Source organism: Triticum aestivum, chromosome 2B (genome assembly GCF_018294505.1).
Source record: "Triticum aestivum cultivar Chinese Spring chromosome 2B, IWGSC CS RefSeq v2.1, whole genome shotgun sequence".
Lineage (NCBI taxonomy): Eukaryota > Viridiplantae > Streptophyta > Magnoliopsida > Poales > Poaceae > Triticum > Triticum aestivum.
This window is the reverse complement of record NC_057798.1, coordinates 654,297,705-654,319,764: the sequence shown is the minus strand read 5'-3', so window position 1 is coordinate 654,319,764 and position 22,060 is coordinate 654,297,705. Positions and strand designations below refer to the sequence as shown.

The window sequence follows — 22,060 nt, the reverse complement described above, 5'->3', positions numbered from 1 at the left end:
CCTTTGGTGTATTATTATCCGACGGTATCCTTCATACTCAAAAACCTTGAGTTCTCCCCTGATACAAGATGCCTTTGCAAATTGTATCCTCTGCTTTTGCCGTCTGTACTCTTCTTTCAAGATTGTATCTATTATTTATGTTGTTGTGGTATAAGTTCCAAATATTCCTTCGATGGATTGTACATGTGGTTTCTGCAATCAGTGTGAACTTGGAAACTTTTACGTGTCATACTCTTCTGGTGTTTCTCCAGGTAAAACGTTCAACACTAATGCCTTTTCCAAAATGAGAAGTTAATGGAAAGTTGTGCATTGAAGAAGTGGGAGTCGACCTTGAACATTTATGGTCATGCTCATGGACACGATGTGGAGCTTATCATGGGACCTTCTCATAAAAATATTTATTCATTTGCATAATTCTTCTGGTATCTTTAATTTGATCCCATGTAGTTATGGTTTCGACCATCCTGTCATCATTCGATATATCTAAGAGTAATCATTTCCTGTGCCCCGTCTATTTTAACGATCCAGTTCACCTTCTATTCTATTGTACTTTCGAGAATTGCCCTCTGTTATCTCGGGGATATCGTGCCATTGCACTACCTCTTATGGATTCTTGCTGAAGTAATACTTCCCACCGTTTTAGTCATTTCACGGGTTCTGAGTTATTCGTTACTCAAGAACGCCGACGAGTGAATCGAATCCACAATACAATTCAATACCCCTAATAGTTTTAGTTGCTTAGAAATTTAAACTCAATCATGTCATTCCTAGCCTAATCGGCTAAATCATTATTGTGATAATTTTAACTGTGCTACCTGGTCCTTCCCGGAGCACAATTTTTGACGATGAGCTAAGCTTATGTGGAGCTTCTTCGTCATATAATTTCACCTTGTACACCAAGATTGATTCTGAGTTTGTGTCATATATGTAGTTCCATTGACCTTCTGCTTCATCATATCTTTCATTTTGATCATGTCACCTTCCTACTACCTCGTCATAAAGCCCCTCGATAATTTGTGTTGTCATCGACAACATCCTTATCTTCCTTCCAACACAGACTTGGTCATGTATTTGTTATGCCTTAAGTTCCTTGCTATTCTTGAAATTGTTCCTTGTGTATTTCTTGTGATCTTTAGACCTAACCCTTACTTGTGTTAGAATTGTGTCGAATATTACTATACAAGTTAGGTTATAGTTGAACTCTGATTTGTATTGTGTGTAAATAGGATATAGAGTCGTGTCCTAATTGGACACTTGTATCCTTGGCCTCTTATACAATGAGGGGGTGGACACACGATGTAATCTATGCCAACATAATAGCACATGCACGCGGGGGAGCCGGCGGCGTGTGCCGGCGCCCGGGCAGCCAGTGTGCGGTATTGTAGCGATGTCATGGGGAGGAGCGCCTGTAGTCAGGCCCCGGGGATGTAGCCATGATGGTGAACCTCGTTAACAAATCTCGGTGTCGTGCTTGTGCGATTGCTTGGAACTTGGTAGATCGAAGATGCGCCTCGGATTTATTTTAACAACTTGAAACATCATATTATTGCTACCCCGAAACATGACTGTGGTACTCTGAACATCAACAAGAACATTGGAAGCACACTATAATTTGACGATAATTTATGTGGTTGAAATGGTGTATAAATTTTATTCTTGCATTATGACACGTTAAATTACAAAATATATGTTGGTAAAGACGTGCATTGCATGTACATGTTTACTAGTCTAACAAAAAACCGGAGAAGCAAAAAACTGCCTACAGCGGATCAGGTGGTGGAATTGGGTGGCCGCGCATGCAAAGAGCAGCAGATGATGCCATTGCAACTCAAATCTAGTGATGATACTTTTGTCCTTTGATGATTGTCCACGCCCTGCAAAATTATGACACCGAATGAAAAATTGATTGATATCACAATTAGCAGCAAACATTTGCTGACACTGATAAATATGCGTGCCAACCAATATTTACCTGTGTTACACTGACGATGCATTGATTCTACATGCCATATCACTAGAGTTGACGTGGAAAATTAAGAAAGTATGTTCAAACGCAGGAATGGCATCACTGCGTTGCAGAGGCTCGTTGTTCACCTGTAGAGCTGCTCCATTAGAACTATTAAAGCGACTTGGTGGTTCAAAACCAGTGAGGATAACCTAATTGTTGCATCCGCCCGCTCTCGTACTTGTATTCCAAGACCATATGGCCCGCCAATACAAAATGTGAGCCTTGACGATCCCTAAAACATTTGGGCAAACGTATTATCAGTGAGTATGTTCTCCCAAGATTTTTTTTTTGAAATAAAAAATAGTTCTCCCAAGAAATTTCCAGCAGCTTGAACTTTAAAACTAAGTAGTTGGCTACTGAATATCCGATTAACCGAAGTGCAGAGCATACCGTGTTGCCAGCATCCCCAATCAGATCAGCTATCTGCTCAGACATGACATCCTTCCCGTTTTCATCCAACACAACAACCTAATCATGCACACTAACATCAGGACAATTAGACTGCTAGAACCTAATGGATGGGTGAGGTATTTATCAGGTAAATACAAGAAAGCACCGAAACATACAAAATCTTCAGCCTTGAGCTGCTGCATCATAGACGCATCTTCTGCTTCAATTTGCACCTTAACATCGCTGAAAAGTGAAAACAACAGAATATCAGGGGCCAGCATCAACAATCAAATTCATCAGGAACAATCAAACAAACAGCAGAATAAGAAGTTCACAGTTTCCAATGAGGTGTAAATTTGCCAGTTGAAAGCCAGTCCACCAACAGCAGAAAATCTCACGGTACAGTAAAACAATATAGTGATAGGGAGCATGTACTAGGTATCCACAGAACAGTGAGAAATAGCCTCTGGGGATGCATTGACCATAATGTTCATAGCATCATACAACATGTCATACCTTGTGAGTTTTGGGTTGGATTTGATGAGGGTGTCCTCAACATCGCAGTAGTGACCGAGTTTCTCCTTGTACTCTTCAACAAGAAGTTGTGTCCCCTGAGACCTCTTCTTGCCAACTGTCAGCACGCGCATAGGCATTGCTCTCTGCAAACATGGACCAACAGAAACAGAATTTATAAACCCAATTGAACTCACAAATTTGGTCATTATCTCGACAATACAGTATGGCCCTTATATATGGATGAAAGACAATATCTTCAGATGATGTACCACAGAGTACAGATTGCGGGATATATGTACCTCTGATTCTGAAAGCATTTTCGTTTCTGCTGTCTTGTTCAATTAAATTCTACTGTGAACTTTATGAAGGTAAGTAAGTCTAGTACGAACAAACAGAGCTAGATCTTCCTTCAAGTACCACCGGAGAAACAATTGCACAAAGTGGGTGATTTTTCTTGGGGGTAACTGAACCGATAACGACAGCGATGTTGAGGATAACTGAACTGAAAAGTTGCAAAAATTCTTCTCTGAGCTTCTTACCACAGATTGTCCCGTGTATTTGGACCTCCTTACTCGGGCAGCTGAAGAACAGGGAGCATCAGACAGTAAAAAACAGCATTGGAGGGGGGAAATCAGGAAATGGTAAGAATATCAGGACAGCTTAGACTTAGAGGAGAAGCGAACGGAGAAATGGTGAAGGGAACTGAGGCTGTACCAGGAGGAGGAGGAGGAGGACGCGCGGGCGCACCCCTGTTCTTGCTGGGGGTGGGGTTGAGTCCACAGCGGCAGCTCCATGGCAAGACTCCCATGGAGGAGACGCAAGGGGGGAGTGAGGTGGGCGCGGACGACGGGTGGGGTTTGCTGGGTGCACGCCGCCGTTCGGTTGGGAAGATGTTAAGAAGCAGAGACGTCTTTCCTATGTTAGAAACGTATTTTTGCCGGAGAAAAGGCCTTTTTTGCGAGAAAAACTTTTAATCTATTCATCAACTGGCAAAATAGTACAAAGAACACTAGAAGTAAAATAAATACATCCAGGTTCATAGACCACCTAGCGACGACTATAAGCACTGGAGCGAGCCGAAGGCGCACCGCCGTCATCGCCCCTCCCTCACTGAAGCCGAAAAAACCTTGTTGTAGTAACAGTCGGAGGAGACGCCTTCGCGGCGACGATGACATAAAATGTGTGTGTGGAGGGGGGTGGATTTCAGTGCTTACTCTGCGGCTCTAACATCTTTTCTTTTGCAATGCTTGTGAAAAATTATCAAACTCATTGAGGCAGAGTGAAAGTGTGACCATTCAGCTACGCCACGTGGCGTATGCTGGTTGGCCGCGGTGAGGAAGTTTTTATGTTTATTTTTGGAAGATGAAAATGATGATTTTTTTCCTTTTTGAAAAAAGTTTTTCTAGGTTTTTTCTTGAGATGGATGTAATGTCCACATAATGCGAGAAAGCTTTTATAAATTTTTTGAGATGAAGGTGAGGTTTTTTTCTTTATAATATGAAGAAACGGCATCAAGCTTTCTTTTAAGCGGCCCGCAATGACAGCTCCAACCAGTAGCGTCCTATAAGTGCATAGGCTGATTGAAACACAATTTGTCGAAAGTATTATCCCACTCCCTCCATGCATAAATATAAGATATCTGAATTTCAATATAAATTACATACGGATTGAAGTGAGTGAACAAACACATTAAAACATGTCTATATACATTGGATTTAGAAAAAAGTTAAAACATCTTATATTTGTGAATAAAGGGAGTACTGTACTTTATATCGGCTGACGAAAAGTAAAGTCGAGTGTATGATTAGTGTTCAGGTCACACTCAAGCTGTCACTAGTCTTGAGTGAATTGACTAATTTGGTATCTGCAAGACTTGAGATGATTATGATGAAAATAAAGAGTTGCTAAAATAAAATAAAACAATGGTACTCCCTCCAAATTAAAACACGGCAAATCAGTAACGTAAAGTATGTTGATAATTCTAGGGGATTAATATTGTGGTCATTTGTTTCTTGCAAGTATGTACCTACCAAATGCTTGCTGGCTACCACGTGTGTAGACGTAAAGCATGTCTGCTTGTTCTATTTTTCGATAACGGGAATATATTAGGACAACGCTAACGCCCATACGTGTGGTGGAAGCCAAACCCGCCCTATAACACACATATTGTGTCACGTCACCGCATGCATGCATGTGAGAATCTTTTTGGATTTTCAATTTTTAAAATGTTTTATCTCTTAAATGAAAAATCCGATTGAAGATCCGTTTTAAAAGTAATTTTTGACATATTATAAAACGGGAAATTAAGAAACTAGACTTGCCATGAACCATAAACTAAAATTGCCATGATACATGCACTTAAAATTGCCATGGTTCATACAAAAAATAATTTTCAGGGTCAAAGTACTGGAATTGCCATCATCAAAAAACTAAAATTGTCATGCTCTACAAACTAAAATTGCCACATGGCAACTTTATTTTAAGCGCTATGGCAACTACAGTGTAAACATCATGGCAACTTTTGGGCAAAAGAAATTTCGTCGAAACATATCAACATGTGGTCTAGTTTGAAGATCTCGTCGAGACGGATTTAATGATGAAAACGAATTTTTAATTCGATTTTTTAATTAGGAGATAAAACATTTTTAAGCCGAAAACCAAAAAGATTCCTGCTGATGTCATCTGTTCATACTCCCTTCGTTCCAAAATAGATGACTCAACTTTATAGTAAAGTTAGTACAAAGTTGAGTCATCTATTTTGGAACGGAGGGAGTACGTGGTAAAATGAATGGTGATGAAGGTGTGTGGGCGATGTGCAAGATGCCACACGTGTGGGCGTTAGTTCTTTCCATATATTAATATCGCAAAGATACCAATTACATCCGGCCTCTACACCAACGCAATACCCTAATGGCATCACGGATGCATACAGCCAAAAAAAAGAAGAAGCTAAAAAAGAAAAGCCCCGCTACAGAATTTCAGTCCATGCAGCAATAGTACAACCACCACCAAAACAACACTTGAAGTCCAAGTTCTTCAAAAGTGACGCCTCAAAGAAGGAAACAGTGCACAAGCGTCGTCGTCACCCGATCGTAGATCTTGGGTTTTCACCCTGAAGATAGTCCCCGCTCTCAAAACAGTGCCTTCAACAAGACCATTGCTAGGCACAACCAATTAAGGCCAGGCCTTGGATTTTCACCCTGAGAGGTAAGACTTTGAATTGCACCTGTGCTGCTGCCCCCACTTACATACCGCTGCTACAAAATCCGAAACTCCAAGCAAGTTCCTCATCGCCACAACGGCTCCAATCACCATTACCATTCCTCCGTTCTCGGCTTCCATGACGTTCCCCACCTCTGACTTCATCATGGAACTAAACATATCCCGTGATGGCAACAGATAGCAGAGCTTCGCACCGCTCCCTCCTTAACGGAGAACTGGTGGGCACTGTTGGGGAAGGTAGTATTTCAAAAAAAAATCCTACGATCATGCAAGATCTATCTAGGAGAAGCATAGCAACGAGCGGGGAGAGTGTGTCCACGTACCCTTGTAGACCGAAAGCGGAAGCGTTTAGTAACGCGGTTGATGTAGTCGAACGTCTTCGCGATCCAACCGACCCAAGTACTGAACACACGGCACCTCCGCGATCTGCACACATTCAGCTCGGTGACGTCCCTCAAACTCTTGATCCAATTGAGGACAAGGGAGAGTTTCGTCAGCACGACGGCATGGTGACGGTGATGATGAAGTTACCGGCGTAGGGCTTCGCCTAAGCACTACAATGATATGACCGAGGTGTGTTTCTATGGAGGGGGGCACCGCACACGGCTAAAAGATCAACTTGTGTGTCTACAGGGTGCCCCCTCCCCTGTATATAAAGGAGGGAGGGAGGAGGCCGGCCGACCCCTAGAGGCGCGCCCCAAGGAGAGGAGTCCTACTATGACTCTAAGTCCTAGTAGGATTCCACTTGGTGGAAGGGGCGAAGAAGGAAGGAGAGGGAGAGGGAGAGGGAAAGCGGGGCGTGTTGGGGAACGTAGTAATTTCAAAAAATTCCTACGCACACGCAAGATCATGGTGATGCATAGCAATGAGAGGGGAGAGAGTTGTCCACGTACCCTCGTAGACCGTAAGAGAAAGCGTTATGACAACGCGGTTGATGTAGTCGTACGTCTTCACGATCGACCGATCCTAGTACCGAAAGTACGGCACCTCCGTGATCTGCACACGTTCGGCTCGGTGACATCCCACGAACTCACGATCCAGCATAGTGTCGAGGGAGAGCTTCGTCAGCACGACGGCGTGATGATGGTGATGATGAAGCTACCAGCGCAGGGCATCGCCTAAGCACTGCAACGATATGACCAAGGTGGATTATGGTGGAGGGGGGCACCGCACACATCTAAGAGATCAATGATCAACTTGTGTGTCTATGGGGTGCCCCCTACCCTGTATATAAAGGAGTGGAGGAGGGGGAGGGCCAACCCCTCTATGGCGCGCCCTAGGGGAGTCCTACTCCCACCGGGAGTAGGATTCCCCCCCCCCTTCCAAGTAGGAGTAGGAGAGGAAGGAAGGAGGAGAGAGGGAGGAAGGAAAGGGGGGCCAGCCCCCCTCCCAATTTGGATTGGGCTTGGGGGGGGCTCCTAGGCCGCCTCCTCCTCTCTCCCACTAAGGCCCAATAAGGCCCATACACTCCCCGAGGGGTTCCGGTAACCTCCCGGTACTCCGGTAAATGCCCGAACTCATCCGGAACCATTCTGATGTCCAAACATAGCCATACAATATATCGATCTTTATGTCTCAACCATTTCGAGACTCCTCGTCATGTCCGTGATCACATCCCGGACTCCGAAAAACCTTCGGTACATCAAAACACATAAACTCATAATACCGATCATCACAAAACGTTAAGCGTGCGGACCCTACGGGTTTGAGAACTATGTAGACATGACCGGGACACATCTCTGGTCAATAACCAATAGCGGAACCTGGATGCTCATATTGGCTCCCACATATTCTACGAAGATCTTTATCGGTCAAACCACATAACAACATATGTTGTTCCCTTTGTCATCCGTATGTTACTTGCCCAAGATTAGATCGTTGGTATCTCAATACCTAGTTCAATCTCGTTACCGTCAAGTCTCTTTACTCATTCTGTAATGAATCATCCCGCAACTAACTCATTAGTCACATTGCTTGAAAGGCTTATAGTGATGTGCATTACCGAGAGGGCCCACATATACCTCTCCGACAATCGGAGTGACAAATCCTAATCTCGATCTATGCCAACTCAACAAGTACCACCGGAGACACCTGTAGAGCACCTTTATAATCACCCAGTTACGTTGTGATGTTTGGTAGCACACAAAGTGTTCCTCGGGTGTTCGGGAGTTGCATAATCTCATAGTCATAGGAACATGTATAAGTCATGAAGAAAGCAATAGCAATATACTAAACGATCAAGTGCTAAGCTAACGGAATGGGTCAAGTCAATCACATCATTCTCTAAATATGTGATCCCGTTAATCAAATAACAACTCGTGTCTATGACTAGGAAACTTAACCATCTTTGATTCAACGAGCTAGTCAAGTAGAGGCATACTAGTGACACTCTGTTTGTCTATGTATTCACACATGTACTAAGTTTCCGGTTAATACAATTCTAGCATGAATAATAAACATTTATCATGATATAAGGAAATATAAATAACAACTTTATTATTGCCTCTAAGGCATATTTCCTTCAGTCTCCCACTTGCACTAGAGTCAATATGCTAGATTACACAGTAATGATTCTAACACCCATGGAGTCTTGGTGCTGATCATGTTTTGCTCGTGAGAGAGGCTTAGTCAATGGGTCTGCAACATTCAGATTCGTATGTATCTTGCAAATCTCTATGTTTCCCTCCTTGATTTCATCGCGGATGGAATTGAAGCGTCTCTTGATATGCTTGGTTCTCTTGTGAAATCTGGATTCCTTTGCCAAGGCAATTGCACCAGTATTGTCACAAAAGATTTTCATTGGACCCGATGCACTAGGTATGACACCTACATCGGATATGAACTCCTTCATCCAGACTCCTTCATTTGCTACTTCCGAAGCAGCTATGTACTTTGCTTCACACGCAGATCCCGCCACGACGCTTTGCTTAGAACTGCACCAACTGGCAGCTCCACCGTTCAATATAAATACGTATACGGTTTGTGAGTTAGAGCCATCCGGATCAGTGTAAAATCTTGCATCGATGTAACCATTTACGATGAATTCTTTGTCACCTCCATAAACGAGAAACATATCCTCAGTCCTTTTCAGGTATTTCAGGATGTTCTTGGCCACTGTCCAGTGATCCACTCCTGGATTACTTTGGTACCTCCCTGCTAAACTAATAGCAAGGCACACATCAGGTCTGGTACACAGCATTGCATACATGATAGAGCCTATGGCTGAAGCATAGGGAACACCTTTCATTTTCTCTCTATCTTCTGCAGTGGTCGTGCATTGAGTCTGACTCAACTTCACAACTTGTAACACAGGCAAGAACCCTTTCTTTGCTTGTTCCATTTTGGACTTCTTCAAAACTTTGTCAAGGTATGTGCTCTGTGAAAGTCCAATTAAGCGTATTGATCTATCTCTATAGATCTTAATGCCTAATATATAAGCAGCTTCACCGAGGTTTTTCATTGAAAAACTCTTGTTCAAGTATCCTTTTATGTTATCTAGAAAATCTATATCATTTCCAATCAACAATATGTCATCCACACATAATATTAGAAATGCTACAGAGCTCCCACGCACTTTCTTGTAAATACAGGCTTCTCCAAAATTCTGTATAAAACCATATTCTTTGATCACACTATCAGAACGTTTATTCCAACTCTGAGATGCTTGCACGAGTCCATAAATGGATCGCTGGAGCTTGCACACTTTGTTAGCATCCTTTGGATCGATAAAACCTTCAGGTTGCATCATATACAATTCTTCTTGCAGAAATCCATTCTGGAATGCAGTCTTTACATCCATTTGCCAAATTTCATAATCATAAAATGCAGCAATTGCTAACATGATTCGGACGGACTTAAGCATCGCTACGGGTGAGAAGGTCTCATCATAGTCAACTCCTTGAACTTATCAAAAACCTTTCGCAACAAGTCGAGCTTTGTAGACAGTGACATTACCGTCAACGTCAGTCTTCTTCTTGAAGATCATTTATTCTCGATGGCTTGCCGATCATCGGGCAAGCCAACCAAAGTCCACGCTTTGTTCTCATACATGGATCCTATCTCAGATTTCATGGCCTCAAGCCATTTCGCGGAATCTGGGCTCATCGTCGCTTCCTCATAGTTCGTAGGTTCGTCATGGTCAAGTAACATGACCTCCAAACAGGATTACCGTACCACTCTCGTGTGGATCTTACTCTAGTTGACCTATGAGGTTCAGTAGTAACTTGATCTGAAGTTACATGATCATCATCCTTAGCTTCCTCACTAATTGGTGTAGGAGTCACAGGAACAGATTTCTATGATGAACTACTTTCCAATAAGGGAGCAGGTACAGTTACCTCATAAAGTTCTACTTTCCTCCCACTCACTTCTTTCGAGAGAAACTCCTTCTCTAGAAAGTATCCATTTTTAGCAACGAATGGCTTGCCTTCGGATCTGTGATAGAAGGTGTACCCAATAGTCTCCTTTGGGTATCCTATAAAGACACATTTCTCTGATTTGGGTTCATGCTTATCAGATTGAAGCTTTTTCACATAAGTATCACAGCCCCAAACTTTAAGAAATGACAACTTGGGTTTCTTGCCAAACCACAGTTCATAAGGTGTCGTCTCAATAGATTTAGATGGTGCCCTATTTAACGTGAATGCAGCCGTCTCTAAAGCATAACCCCAAAATGATAGCGGTAAATCAGTAAGAGACATCATAGATCGCACCACATCTAGTAAAGTACGATTACGACATTCGGACACACCATTACGCTATGGTGTTCCGGGTGGCGTGAGTTGCTAAACTATTCCGCATTGTTTCAAATGAAGACCAAACTCGTAACTCAAAGATTCTCCTCCACGATCAGATCATAGAAACTTTATTTTCTTGTTATGATGATTTTCCACTTCACTCTGAAATTCTTTGAACTTTTCAAATGTTTCAAACTTATGTTTCATCAAGTAGATGTACCCATATCTGCTCAAATCATCTGTGAAGGTGAGAAAATAACGATACCCGCCACGAGCCTCAACATTCATCGGACCACATACATCAGTATCTATGATTTCCAACAAATCTATTGCTCGCTCCATTGCTCTGGAGAACGGAGTTTTAGTCACCTTGCCCATGAGGCATGGTTCACAAGTACCAAGTGATTCATAATCAAGTGATTCCAAAAGTCCACCAGAATGGAGTTTCTTCATGCGCTTTACACCAATATGACCCAAATGGCAGTGCCACAAATAAGTTGCACTATCATTATCAACTCTGCATCTTTTGGCTTCAATGTCATGAATATGTGTGTCACTACTATCGAGATTCAACAAAAATAGACCACTCTTCAAGGGTGCATGACCATAAAAGATATCACTCATATAAATAGAACAACCATTATTCTCTGGTTTAAATGAATAACCGTCTCGCATCAAACAAGATCTAGATATAATATTCATGCTTAACGTTGGCACCAAATAACAATTATTCAGGTCTAAAACTAATCCCGAAGGTAGATGTAGAGGTAGTGTGCCGACCGCGATCACATCAACTTTGGAACCATTTCACATGTGCATCATCACCTTGTCCTTAGCCAATCTTCGCATAATCCGTAGTCCCTGTTTTGAGTTGCAAATAGCAACAGAACCAGTATCAAATACCCAGGTGCTACTGCGAGCATTAGTAAGGTACACATCAATAACATGTATATCACATATACCTTTGTTCACCTTGCCATCCTTCTTATCCGCCAAATACTTGGGGCAGTTCCTTTTCCAATGACCAGTCCCTTTGCAGTAGAAGCACTCAGTCTCAGGCTTAGGTCCAGACTTGGGCTTCTTCACTTGAGCAGCAACTTGCTTGCCGTTCTTTTTGAAGTTCCCCTTCTTCCCTTTACCCTTTTTCTTGAAACTGGTGGTCTTGTTGACCATCAACACTTGATGCTCCTTTTTGATTTCTACGTCCGCAGCCTTTGGCATTGCGAAGAGCTCGGGAATTGTCTTATCCATCCCTTGCACATTATAGTTCATCACGAAGCTCTTGTAGCTTGGTGGCAGTGATTGAAGAATTCTCTCAATGACACTATCATCAGGAAGATTAACTCCCAATTGAATCAACTGATTGTTATACCCAGACATTTTGAGTATATGCTCATTGATAGAACTATTCTCCTCCATCTTGCAGCTGTAGAACTTATTGGAGACTTCATATATCTCAATCCGGGCATTTGCTTGAAATATTAACTTCAACTCCTGGAACATCTCATATGCTCCATGACGTTCAAAACATCGTTGAAGTCTCGGTTCTAAGCCGTAAAGCATGGCACACTGAACTATCGAGTAGTCATTAGCTTTGCTCTGCCAGACGTTCATAACATTTGGCGTTGCTCCTACAGCGGGTTTGGCACCTAGCGGTGCTTCCAGGACGTAATTCTTCTGTGCAGCAATGAGGATAATCCTCAAGTTATGGACCCAGTTCATGTAGTTTCTACCATCATCTTTCAACTTAGCTTTCTCTAGGAACGCATTAAAATTCAATGGAACAACAGCATGGGCCATCTATCTACAACAACATAGACATACAAAATACTATCAGGTACTAAGTTCATGATAAATTAAAGTTCAATTAATCAAATTATTTAAGAACTCCCACTTAGATAGACATCCCTCTAATCATCTAAGTGATCACGTGATCCAAATGAACTAAACCATGTCCAATCATGACGTGAGATGGAGTAGTTTTCAATGGTGAACATCACTATGTTGATCATATGTACTATATGATTCACGCTCGACCTTTCGGTCTCAGTGTTCCGAGGCCATATCTGCATATGCTAGGCTCGTCCAGTTTAACCCGAGTATTCTGCGTGTGCAAAACTGGCTTGCACCCATTGTATGTGAACGTAGAGCTTATCATACCCGATCATCACGTGGTGTCTCGGCACGACGAACTTTCATAATGGTGCATACTCAAGGAGAACACTTGTACCTTGAAATTTAGTGAGATACCATCTTATATTGCTACCGTCGAACTATGCAAAATAAGATGCATAAAGGATAAACATCACATGCAATCAATATAAGTGATATGATATGGCCATAATCATCTTGTGCCTTTGATCTCCATCTCCAAAGCACCGTCATGATAACCATCGTCACCGATGCGACACCTTGATCTCCATTGTAGCATCGTTGTCGTCTCGCCAACTATTGCTTCTACGACTATCGCTACTACTTAGTGATAAACTAAAGCAATTACACGGCGATTGCATTTCATACAATAAAGAGACAACCATATGGATCCTACCAGTTGCCAATAACTCCGTTACAAAACATGATCATCTCATACAATAAAATTTAGCATCATGTCTTGACCATATCACATCACAACATGCCCTGCAAAAATAAGTTAGACGTCCTCTACTTTGTTGTTGCAAATTTTACGTGGCTGCTACGGGCTGAGCAAGAACCGTTCTTACCTATGCATCAAAACCACAACGATTTTTCCTGAAGTATGTGATGTTTTAACCTTCAACAAGGACCGGGAGTAGCCACACTCGATTCATATAATGTTGGAGAAACTGACACCCGCCAGCCACCTATGAGTGAAGCATGTCGGTAGAACCAGTCTCGCGTAAGCGTACGTGTAATGTCGGTTCGGGCCGCTTCATCCAACAATACGGCCAAATCAAAGTATGACATGCTGGTAAGCAGTATGACTATTATCACCCACACCTCACTTGTATTCTACTCGTGCATATAACATCTACGCATAAACCTGGCTCTGATACCACTGTTGGGGAACGTAGTAATTTCAAAATTTTCCTACGCACACACAAGATCAAGGTGATGCATAGCAACAAGAGGGGAGAGTGTTGTCCACGTACCCTCATAGACCGTAAGTGGAAGCATTTGACAGCGTGACTGATGTAGTCATACGTCTTCACGATCGACCGATCCTAGTACCGAAAGTATGGCACCTCCGCGATCTACACACATTCGGCGCGGTGACGTCCCACGAACTCAGATCCAGCAGAGTGTCGAGGGAGAGATTCGTGAGCAAGACGGCGTGATGATGGTGATGATGAAGCTACCGGCGCAGGGCTTCGTCTAAGCACTACAACGATATGACCGAGGTGGATTATAGTGGAGGGGGGCACCGCACACGGCTAAGAGATCAATGATCAACGTGTGTGTCTATGGGGTGCCCCCCTCCCACATATATAAAGGAGTGGAGGAGGGGGAGGGCTGTCCCTCTTTGTGGCGCACCCTAGGGGAGTCCTACTCCCACTGGGAGTAGGATTCCCCCCCCCCTTCCAAGTAGGAGTAGGAGAGGAAGGAAGGAGGAGAGAGGAAGGAAGGAAAGGAGGGCCGGCCCCCCTACCAATTCAGATTGGGCCTGGGGGGGGGGGCTCCTAGGCCGCCTCCTCCTCTCTCCCACTAAGGCCCAATAAGGCCCATACACTCCTCGGGGGGTTATGGTAACCTCCCGGTACTCCGCTAAATGCCCGAACTCATCCGGAACAATTCATATGTCCAAACATAGCCATCCAATATATCCATCTTTATGTCTCGACCATTGCGAGGCTCCTCATCATATCCGTGATCACATACGGGACTCCGAACAACCTTCGGTACATCAAAACACATAAACTCATAATACAAATCGTCACATACGTTAAGCGTGCGGACCCTACGGGTTCGAGAACTATGTATACATGACTGGGACTCATCTTCGGTCAATAAACAATAGCGGAACCTGGATGCTCATATTGTCTTCCACATATTCTACGAAGATCTTTATCGGTCAAACCGCATAACAACATACGTTGTTCCCTTTGTCATCGGTATGTTACTTTCCCGAGATTCGATCGTCGGTATCTCAATACCTAGTTCAATCTCATTACCGGCAAGTCTCTTTACCCGTTCCGTAATTGAAAGCACAAGTGCTCCCTGGGTGGTTTTGGTAATTAATGTCAACATATCTCTTGTTGGACTAACACTTTTATCAAGTATATTTCAGACAAGTTCAATAATGGAGTGGCATGGACTAAAGGATGTGGAACCCCTTCAAGATGCTAAGGACAAAGGATTGGCTCAAGCTTCAAGGTCAAGACTCTTCATTTTATATTTTAGTGATCCAAGATCACATTGAGTCTATAGGAAAAGCCAATACTATCAAGAAGGGATGAGGTGTTGCTTAATGAGTTTCTTGCTCCACAGTGCTTAGTGATATGCTCCAAAGCCCTCAACTACTTTCCCACATCCACATATGACCTAAACCTAAAGTCTAACTCGGCCCCACCAATTCTTTCTATCCGGCGCCACCGAGTTCAGATGTCATAGGCACTGCCACAAACCCTAGGCAAATCGGTCTCACTGATAGGGATCTCGGTCTCACCGAGATGGGATTGTAATCTCTCTGTTTCCCTTCGTAACATTTCGGTCTAACCGAAGTGAGCGATCGGTCCCACCGAGATTGCAATGTAAACTCTCTGTTTCCCTTTCATAACATTTCGGTCCCACCGAAAAGAGCTAATCGGTCCCACCGAGTTTACCTGACTAACTCTCTGGTTAGCTAATTACCAAAATCGGTCCCACCGAGTTTATGTAATCGGTCTCACCAAGATTACGTTATGCCCTAACCCTAACCATATCGGTCCTACCGAGTTGCATGTTGGTCCCACCGAAATCACTAACGGTCACATTGTTTACTGAATCGGTCTGACCGAGTTTGTTGATTTGGTCCCACCGAGATTGGTAAATTGTGTGTAACGGTTAGATTTTGTGTGGAGGCTATATATACCCCTCCACCTCCTCTTCATTCATGGAGAGAGCCATCAGAACAAACCTACACTTCCAACTTACCATTTTTGAGAGAGAAGTACCTACTCATGTGTTGAGGCCAAGATATTCCATTCCTACCATATGAATCTTGATCTCTAGCCTTCCCCAAGTTGCTTTCCACTCAAATCTTCTTTCCACCAAATCCAAATCCTGTGAGAGAGAGTTGAGTGTTGGGGAGACTATCATTTGAATCACAAGAGCAAGGAGTTCATCATCAACACACCATTTGTTACTTCTTGGAGAGTGGTGTCTCCTAGATTGGCTAGGTGTCACTTGGGAGCCTCCGACAAGATTGTGGAGTTGAACCAAGGAGTTTGTAAGGGCAAGGAGATCGCCTACTTCGTGAAGATCTACTGCTAGTGAGGCAAGTCCTTCATGGGCGATGGCCATGGTGGGATAGACAAGGTTGCTTCTTCATGGACCCTTCTTGGGTGGAGCTCTCCGTGGACTCGCGCAACCGTTACCCTTCGTGGGTTGAAGTCTCCATCAACGTGGATGTACGATAGCACCACCGATCGGAACCACGGCTCAAAAATCACCGTGTCTCCAAATTGTGTTTGAAATCTCCAAACCCTTCCCTTTACATTCTTGCAAGTTGCATGCTTTAATTTCTGCTGCTTATATACTCTTTGCATGCTTGCTTGAATTGTGTGAAGATTGCTTGACTTGTGCTAAGATAGCTAAAATCCGCCAAAGACTAAAATTGGGTAAAGGCATAGTTTTTAATTGGTCAAGTAGTCTAATCACCCCCCCCCTCTAGACTTACTTCTCAAGGTCCTACAAGTGGTATCAGAGCTTTGGTCTCCATTGCCTTGGTTTAATCGCCATTGGAGGAAGATGGATGAGTCTACTTTGAGGAGTCTTAGACATAGAGTGCCCATACTTAATGGAGAGTATTTCCATGAGTGAAAAAATGAGATGTTTGTAATCTTCAATCAATATCATTTAAACAAGTACATTGCTAGTCCTTGTGCACCTCATGTTGATCCTATGCATCCTACCCTTGATGAGTCTATTGACATGATTAGGAATGTTAGAAATGTTAATCTTATCACTAGAGGCTTGCCTAGAAACTTGAATGGAAAACTGCCTACTCTTGAGTGTGCCTACACTATATGGAAATTTCTTGAGGAACGATTTCCTGATTATTCTTTGAAAAATCTGGATGAAATTCTTCATAAGTCTATTGCCTTGAATAAGATGAATTCCAATGATCCTATGTTTGGTAATTGTCTATTTGAACTTACAAATCTTATGTGTGCCAAAGGAAATGTTGGAATTATTAGCGATATTATTTCCAAAGCTACTAGAATTCATAGAGGAGATTATTGTCCAACTCATACTAATGAATCGCCCTCACTAGGAATTGATCCACCACATGACAATGTTGAACATGGATACTATTATGAGGATGATGATGATGATTTTGATCTCGATGATGCAATGAGACACTTTGGTCTTATGGCAAACCTTCGGGGATATATGGTAGGTGGAAAGGAATGGGTCCTTGACAGTGGATGTACCGATCACATGACCAGAGATAAAGACATGTTTCGTGAGCTTGCTGAAAATGATGGTCCTTGAAAGTATGTCACTTTCGGTGACAACTCAAAAGGTAAGGTGGTTGGCCTTGGTAAGGTGGCCATCTCACATGATAGCTCCATTCAGAATGTTATGCTCGTCGAATCTCTTGGCTACAACTTACTTTCAGTATCTAGACTTGCTGATTTCGGTTTCAATGTCTTATTTACTGAAGTAGATTGCCAAGTGTTTCGTAGAGACAATCATAAAATGGTCTTTACCGGTATACGTAGAGGTGATCTTTACATTGTTGATTTCACTAAAAAGGCTCAACCTAGAACTTGCTTGATTGCTAAATCCTCTAAAGGTTGGTTATGGCATAGACGACTAGGTCACGTTGGCATGAGAAACCTTGACAAGCTTATTAAAGGGAATCATATCCTTGGTGTTAACGATGTCATATTTGATAAGGATAGACTTTGTAGTGCTTTTCAAGCAGGTAAACAAGTTGGAGGAAGGCATCCCGTGAAGAACATAATGACCACAAGGAGGCCACTAGAGCTACTTCACATGGATCTCTTTGGTCCAAACGCTTACAAAAGTCTCGGTGGAAATTCTTTTGGTCTAGTTATAGTTGATGATTTTTCAAGATTTATGTGCGTGTTCTTTCTCGATGACAAATCGCAGGTCCAAAAGATCTTCAAAAACTTCGCCAGGAAGGCTCAAAATCAGTTTGAAGTGAAGATCAAGAAGGTTCGCAGCGACAACGGAACGGAGTTCAAGAACGCAAATGTGGACACCTTTCTTGACGAAGAAGGGATTTCACATGAGTTCTCGGCTACGTACACACCTCAACAAAATGGAGTTGTTGAGAGGAAGAACCGGACGCTCATCAAAATGGCAAGAACTATGCTTGACGAGTATAAGACACCGAAGCACTTTTGGGCAGAAGCGGTTGAGACAGCTTGTCATGCAACAAATCGCTTGTATCTTCACAAGCTACTCGGCAAGACGGCATACGAGCTCCTCACCGGTAACAAACCCCAAGTTGGATACTTTTGAGTATTCGGCTCAAAGTGCTACATTCTTGATAAGCATCGTCGTTCTAAGTTTGCTCCTAAGTCTCATGAAGGTTTCCTACTTGGTTATGGCTCAAACTCTCACACTTACCGTGTCTACAACAATTTCACCCGAAAGGTTGAAGAGACGGTAGATGTGAAGTTTGATGAATCTAACGGCTCGCAAGTAGAGCAATTGCCAATTAATGTAGGAGACAAAGACCCCTCAGAAGCAATCCAAGACTTGTCTATTGGCAAGGTTCGTCCAACGGAGGTGAAGGAGAGTAGCTCATCCGTCCAAGTGGAAGCTTCTACTTCACAACAAGTTGAACCAAGAGTTGATACGGAAGCATCCACAAGTGGGACACACCAAGATGAAGAAAACGAGGAAGTACATCAAGAACGTCAACAACCTCCTTCTCCACCACGACAAGAGAACGACAACGCCAATAATGAAGAAGGCCAAGAAGAAGAACAGGATGAAGAAGATGTTCAACCAAGACCCAAGCAAAAGCTTTCACGAGTTCGAGCAAGAATTGCTAAAAACCATCCCGTCGAGCAAATCTACAATGATATTCAAACTGGGAGAATCACTCGCTCTAAAACTCGTTTAGCTAACTTTTGTGAAAACTATTCATTCATCTCTAGCAGTGAACCTATGAAGGTCGAAGAAGCATTGGAAGATCCGGATTGGACAAATGCTATGCATGAAGAGCTACACAACTTTGAGAGAAACCAAGTTTGGACATTGGTTGAGAAGCCCGACAACAACCAAACATCATCGGTACCAAATGGGTGTTTCGCAACAAGCAAGATGAAGATGGACAAGTAGTTTGCAACAAAGCACGTCTCGTCGCCTAAGGCTACACACAAGTCGAAGGTATGGACTATGGTGAGACTTATGCTCCCGTTGCTAGACTTGAGTCCATTCGCATCTTACTTGCCTATGCTAATGACCATTATATCACCTTGTACCAAATGTACATTAAAAGTGCTGTTCTAAATGGTGAGATAGAGGAGGAAGTCTATGTTAAACAACCTCCCGGCTTTATCAATCCTAAGAAACCCAATCATGTCTACAAACTTCACAAAGCTCTTTATGGTCTTAAACAAGCTCCTAGAGCTTGGTATAAATGCTTAACCAAGTTCCTTATGGAAAAAGGATTTGAAATTAGAAAAATTGATTCTACACTTTTTACTAAAAGGGTTAATGGAGAATTATTTGTATGCCAAATTTATGTTGATGATATTATATTTGGATCAACTAACCCTCATTTTAGTGAGAAGTTCAGAAAGCTAATGTCGGAGAAGTTTGAGATGTCAATGATGAGTGAACTCAAATTCCTTCTTGGGTTGCAAATCAAGCAAACTAAGGAAGGTACTTTTGTCTCCCAAACGAAGTACACTAAGGACTTATTCAAGAAGTTCAATATGCAAGAATGCAAAGGTATGTCTACACCCATGCCTACTAGTGGACATCTTGATTTGACCAAAGATGGTGGACCGGTTGATCAAAAGGTTTATCTCTCTATGATTGGTTCATTGTTATACCTATGTGCTTCACGTCCCGATATCATGCTAAGTGTGTGCATGTATGCAAGATATCAATCTGCTCCTAAAGAATGTCATCTTAAGGCTGTGAAAAGGATAGTGAGATACTTAATTCACACACCAAATTTTGGCATTTGATATCCTAAGAGGGCCTCTTTCGATCTTGTTGGCTACTCCGACTCGGACTATACCGGAGACAAGGTTGATAGAAAGTCCACTTCGGGTACTTGTCAATTCCTTGGTAGATCTCTTGTGTCTTGGTCTTCCAAGAAACAAAACTCGGTATCCTTATCCACCGCCGAAGTGGAATACATTGCCGCTGGTTCATGTTGTGCTCAGTTACTTTGGATGACCCAAACTCTTAAAGATTATGGGATATATGTGAAACATGTTCCATTGCTTTGTGACAATGAAAGTGCTATCAAAATTGCTCACAATCCTGTGCAACACTCTTGAACTAAGCATATTGAAGTTTGTCATCATTTCATTCGAGATCATGTTGCTAAGGGTGACATTAATCTTAAGCATGTTCGCACCGAAAAACAATTAGCGGATATTTTCACTAAACCTCTTGATGAGAAAGTGTTTTGCAGGTTAAGAGGAGAAGTGAACATCATTGATGCTTCAAACTTGGAGTAGAAACTCATTTGGATACATGCAAGACATGAGCTTATGACTAATCCTTGATATTTCTCTTATGATGAAAATCTTATGTCTTGGATATATTTGCATCTTGCATGTTATCTAACCCATGTAGGTACTTGGTTGAATCAAATTCCATGATATTGTAACCTACTCATATCTTAAGCAATCTCTACATCACCAAGTCTCTACACTATGGTGGTTGAAGACAAGGAAGCACAGAACCATTCAAACATATCCTTTGACAAATTCTATGTTGAAATTCATGATTGTTATTTTGGATACACAAGTGCTCTTCCTTGCAAGAACTAACCCATGTAGGTAGATGAACTCAAATCCCAAGTTGTGCTCCCAACTCTTGATGAGCTACATCAACCTTGAGCAACCCACACAAGTTCAACTACATGATCAACACCACCAGCCAAGGTATGTTATTCCATCTTAGAGAAGCTTTACTTTGAGTCATGAGTTAAAGAAACTCGACAAGATGTGAATACATCAAGATGCTTAAACGAAAAATGGTAACCACATTTTGAGCTTAAACGATGAGTATGACCTATGATCAAGTGATCTCACTTGACTCCTAAGTCAATATACTCTAACATAGGTGACTTTGTTGCCGACCAATTCTAGATGAAGTTCTCTCGTGTTCTTTTCTGTGATCTTGAATTTGTCTCATGCATGTTTGTTTCCCCTTTCAAAAAAAACTTCATCTAGATTTCTTTCTTTTCTGCTTGTTCTGCATTTCCTGCATCCAATTCATTGGATATCATTCAGTTAATTCCTTGCAAATCATTGTGAGATCTTACTAGTCTAGTGAGCTGAGGTGACAAGTGTTTTCTCTGCAATGAACTCGGTATCACCGGTTTGTATTTTTCGGTCCAACTGAATTCTTTCGATACAACCAAAGCATACCACTCGGTGCCACCGACTTCACAATAGAAAAAACATTTTGCCATTTTTTTCTCTTTATCTTTCGTTCTAGCTCCACTCAATGAATCTTGTCCTCTACAAGCATCACATTTTTAGAAATGCTTTGTGCTGTGACTCAAGGACCAAACTCATTCACAAAAAATTCCAGAAGCCCTTCTTGGAAGTTGATGTCAAAGGGGAGAGAGAAATCACATCAAAGATTATCACTTTTAAAGGGAGAGAGAGTATCACTTCCACAGGGGGAGAGAGAGGTCTCCAAGGGAGAGAATACTCAAGAAGAGAGTAATCCTCAAGGATCCCAGATGTTTGGTGTTCAAGAGGAGAGATGCCACATGACTTCTTGAGGGGAAAGACATGTTCATATATGCTTATTTGCATTAGCTCTGTTCATTTGT

The 22,060-nt window shown here is 42.4% G+C and overlaps 1 protein-coding gene across 3 annotated transcripts; it reads right to left on the bottom strand.

Moving 5' to 3' along the window:
- Positions 1–1,594: 1,594 nt before the first annotated feature.
- LOC123046515 (putative RNA methyltransferase At5g10620) lies at positions 1,595–3,796 on the bottom strand. Of its 3 annotated transcripts, none has more exons than XR_006422399.1 (7): positions 3,629–3,796; positions 3,454–3,494; positions 2,915–3,057; positions 2,575–2,641; positions 2,399–2,476; positions 1,973–2,240; positions 1,595–1,874 (listed from the first exon to the last, which is right to left on the bottom strand). XR_006422399.1 is itself a non-coding variant. In XM_044469905.1 (7 exons), exons 1-7 carry the CDS (start codon positions 3,720–3,722, stop codon positions 1,835–1,837), a joined length of 609 nt encoding a protein of 202 aa, XP_044325840.1. In that variant the 5' UTR covers positions 3,723–3,796; the 3' UTR covers positions 1,595–1,834. The 3 variants fall into 3 exon arrangements, 2 of the variants coding, with proteins under 2 accessions (XP_044325840.1, XP_044325841.1); XM_044469905.1 differs by having other exon boundaries at positions 2,095–2,240; XM_044469906.1 differs by lacking the exons at positions 3,454–3,494; positions 3,629–3,796 and adding an exon at positions 3,214–3,451 and having other exon boundaries at positions 2,095–2,240.
- Positions 3,797–22,060: the final 18,264 nt, after the last annotated feature.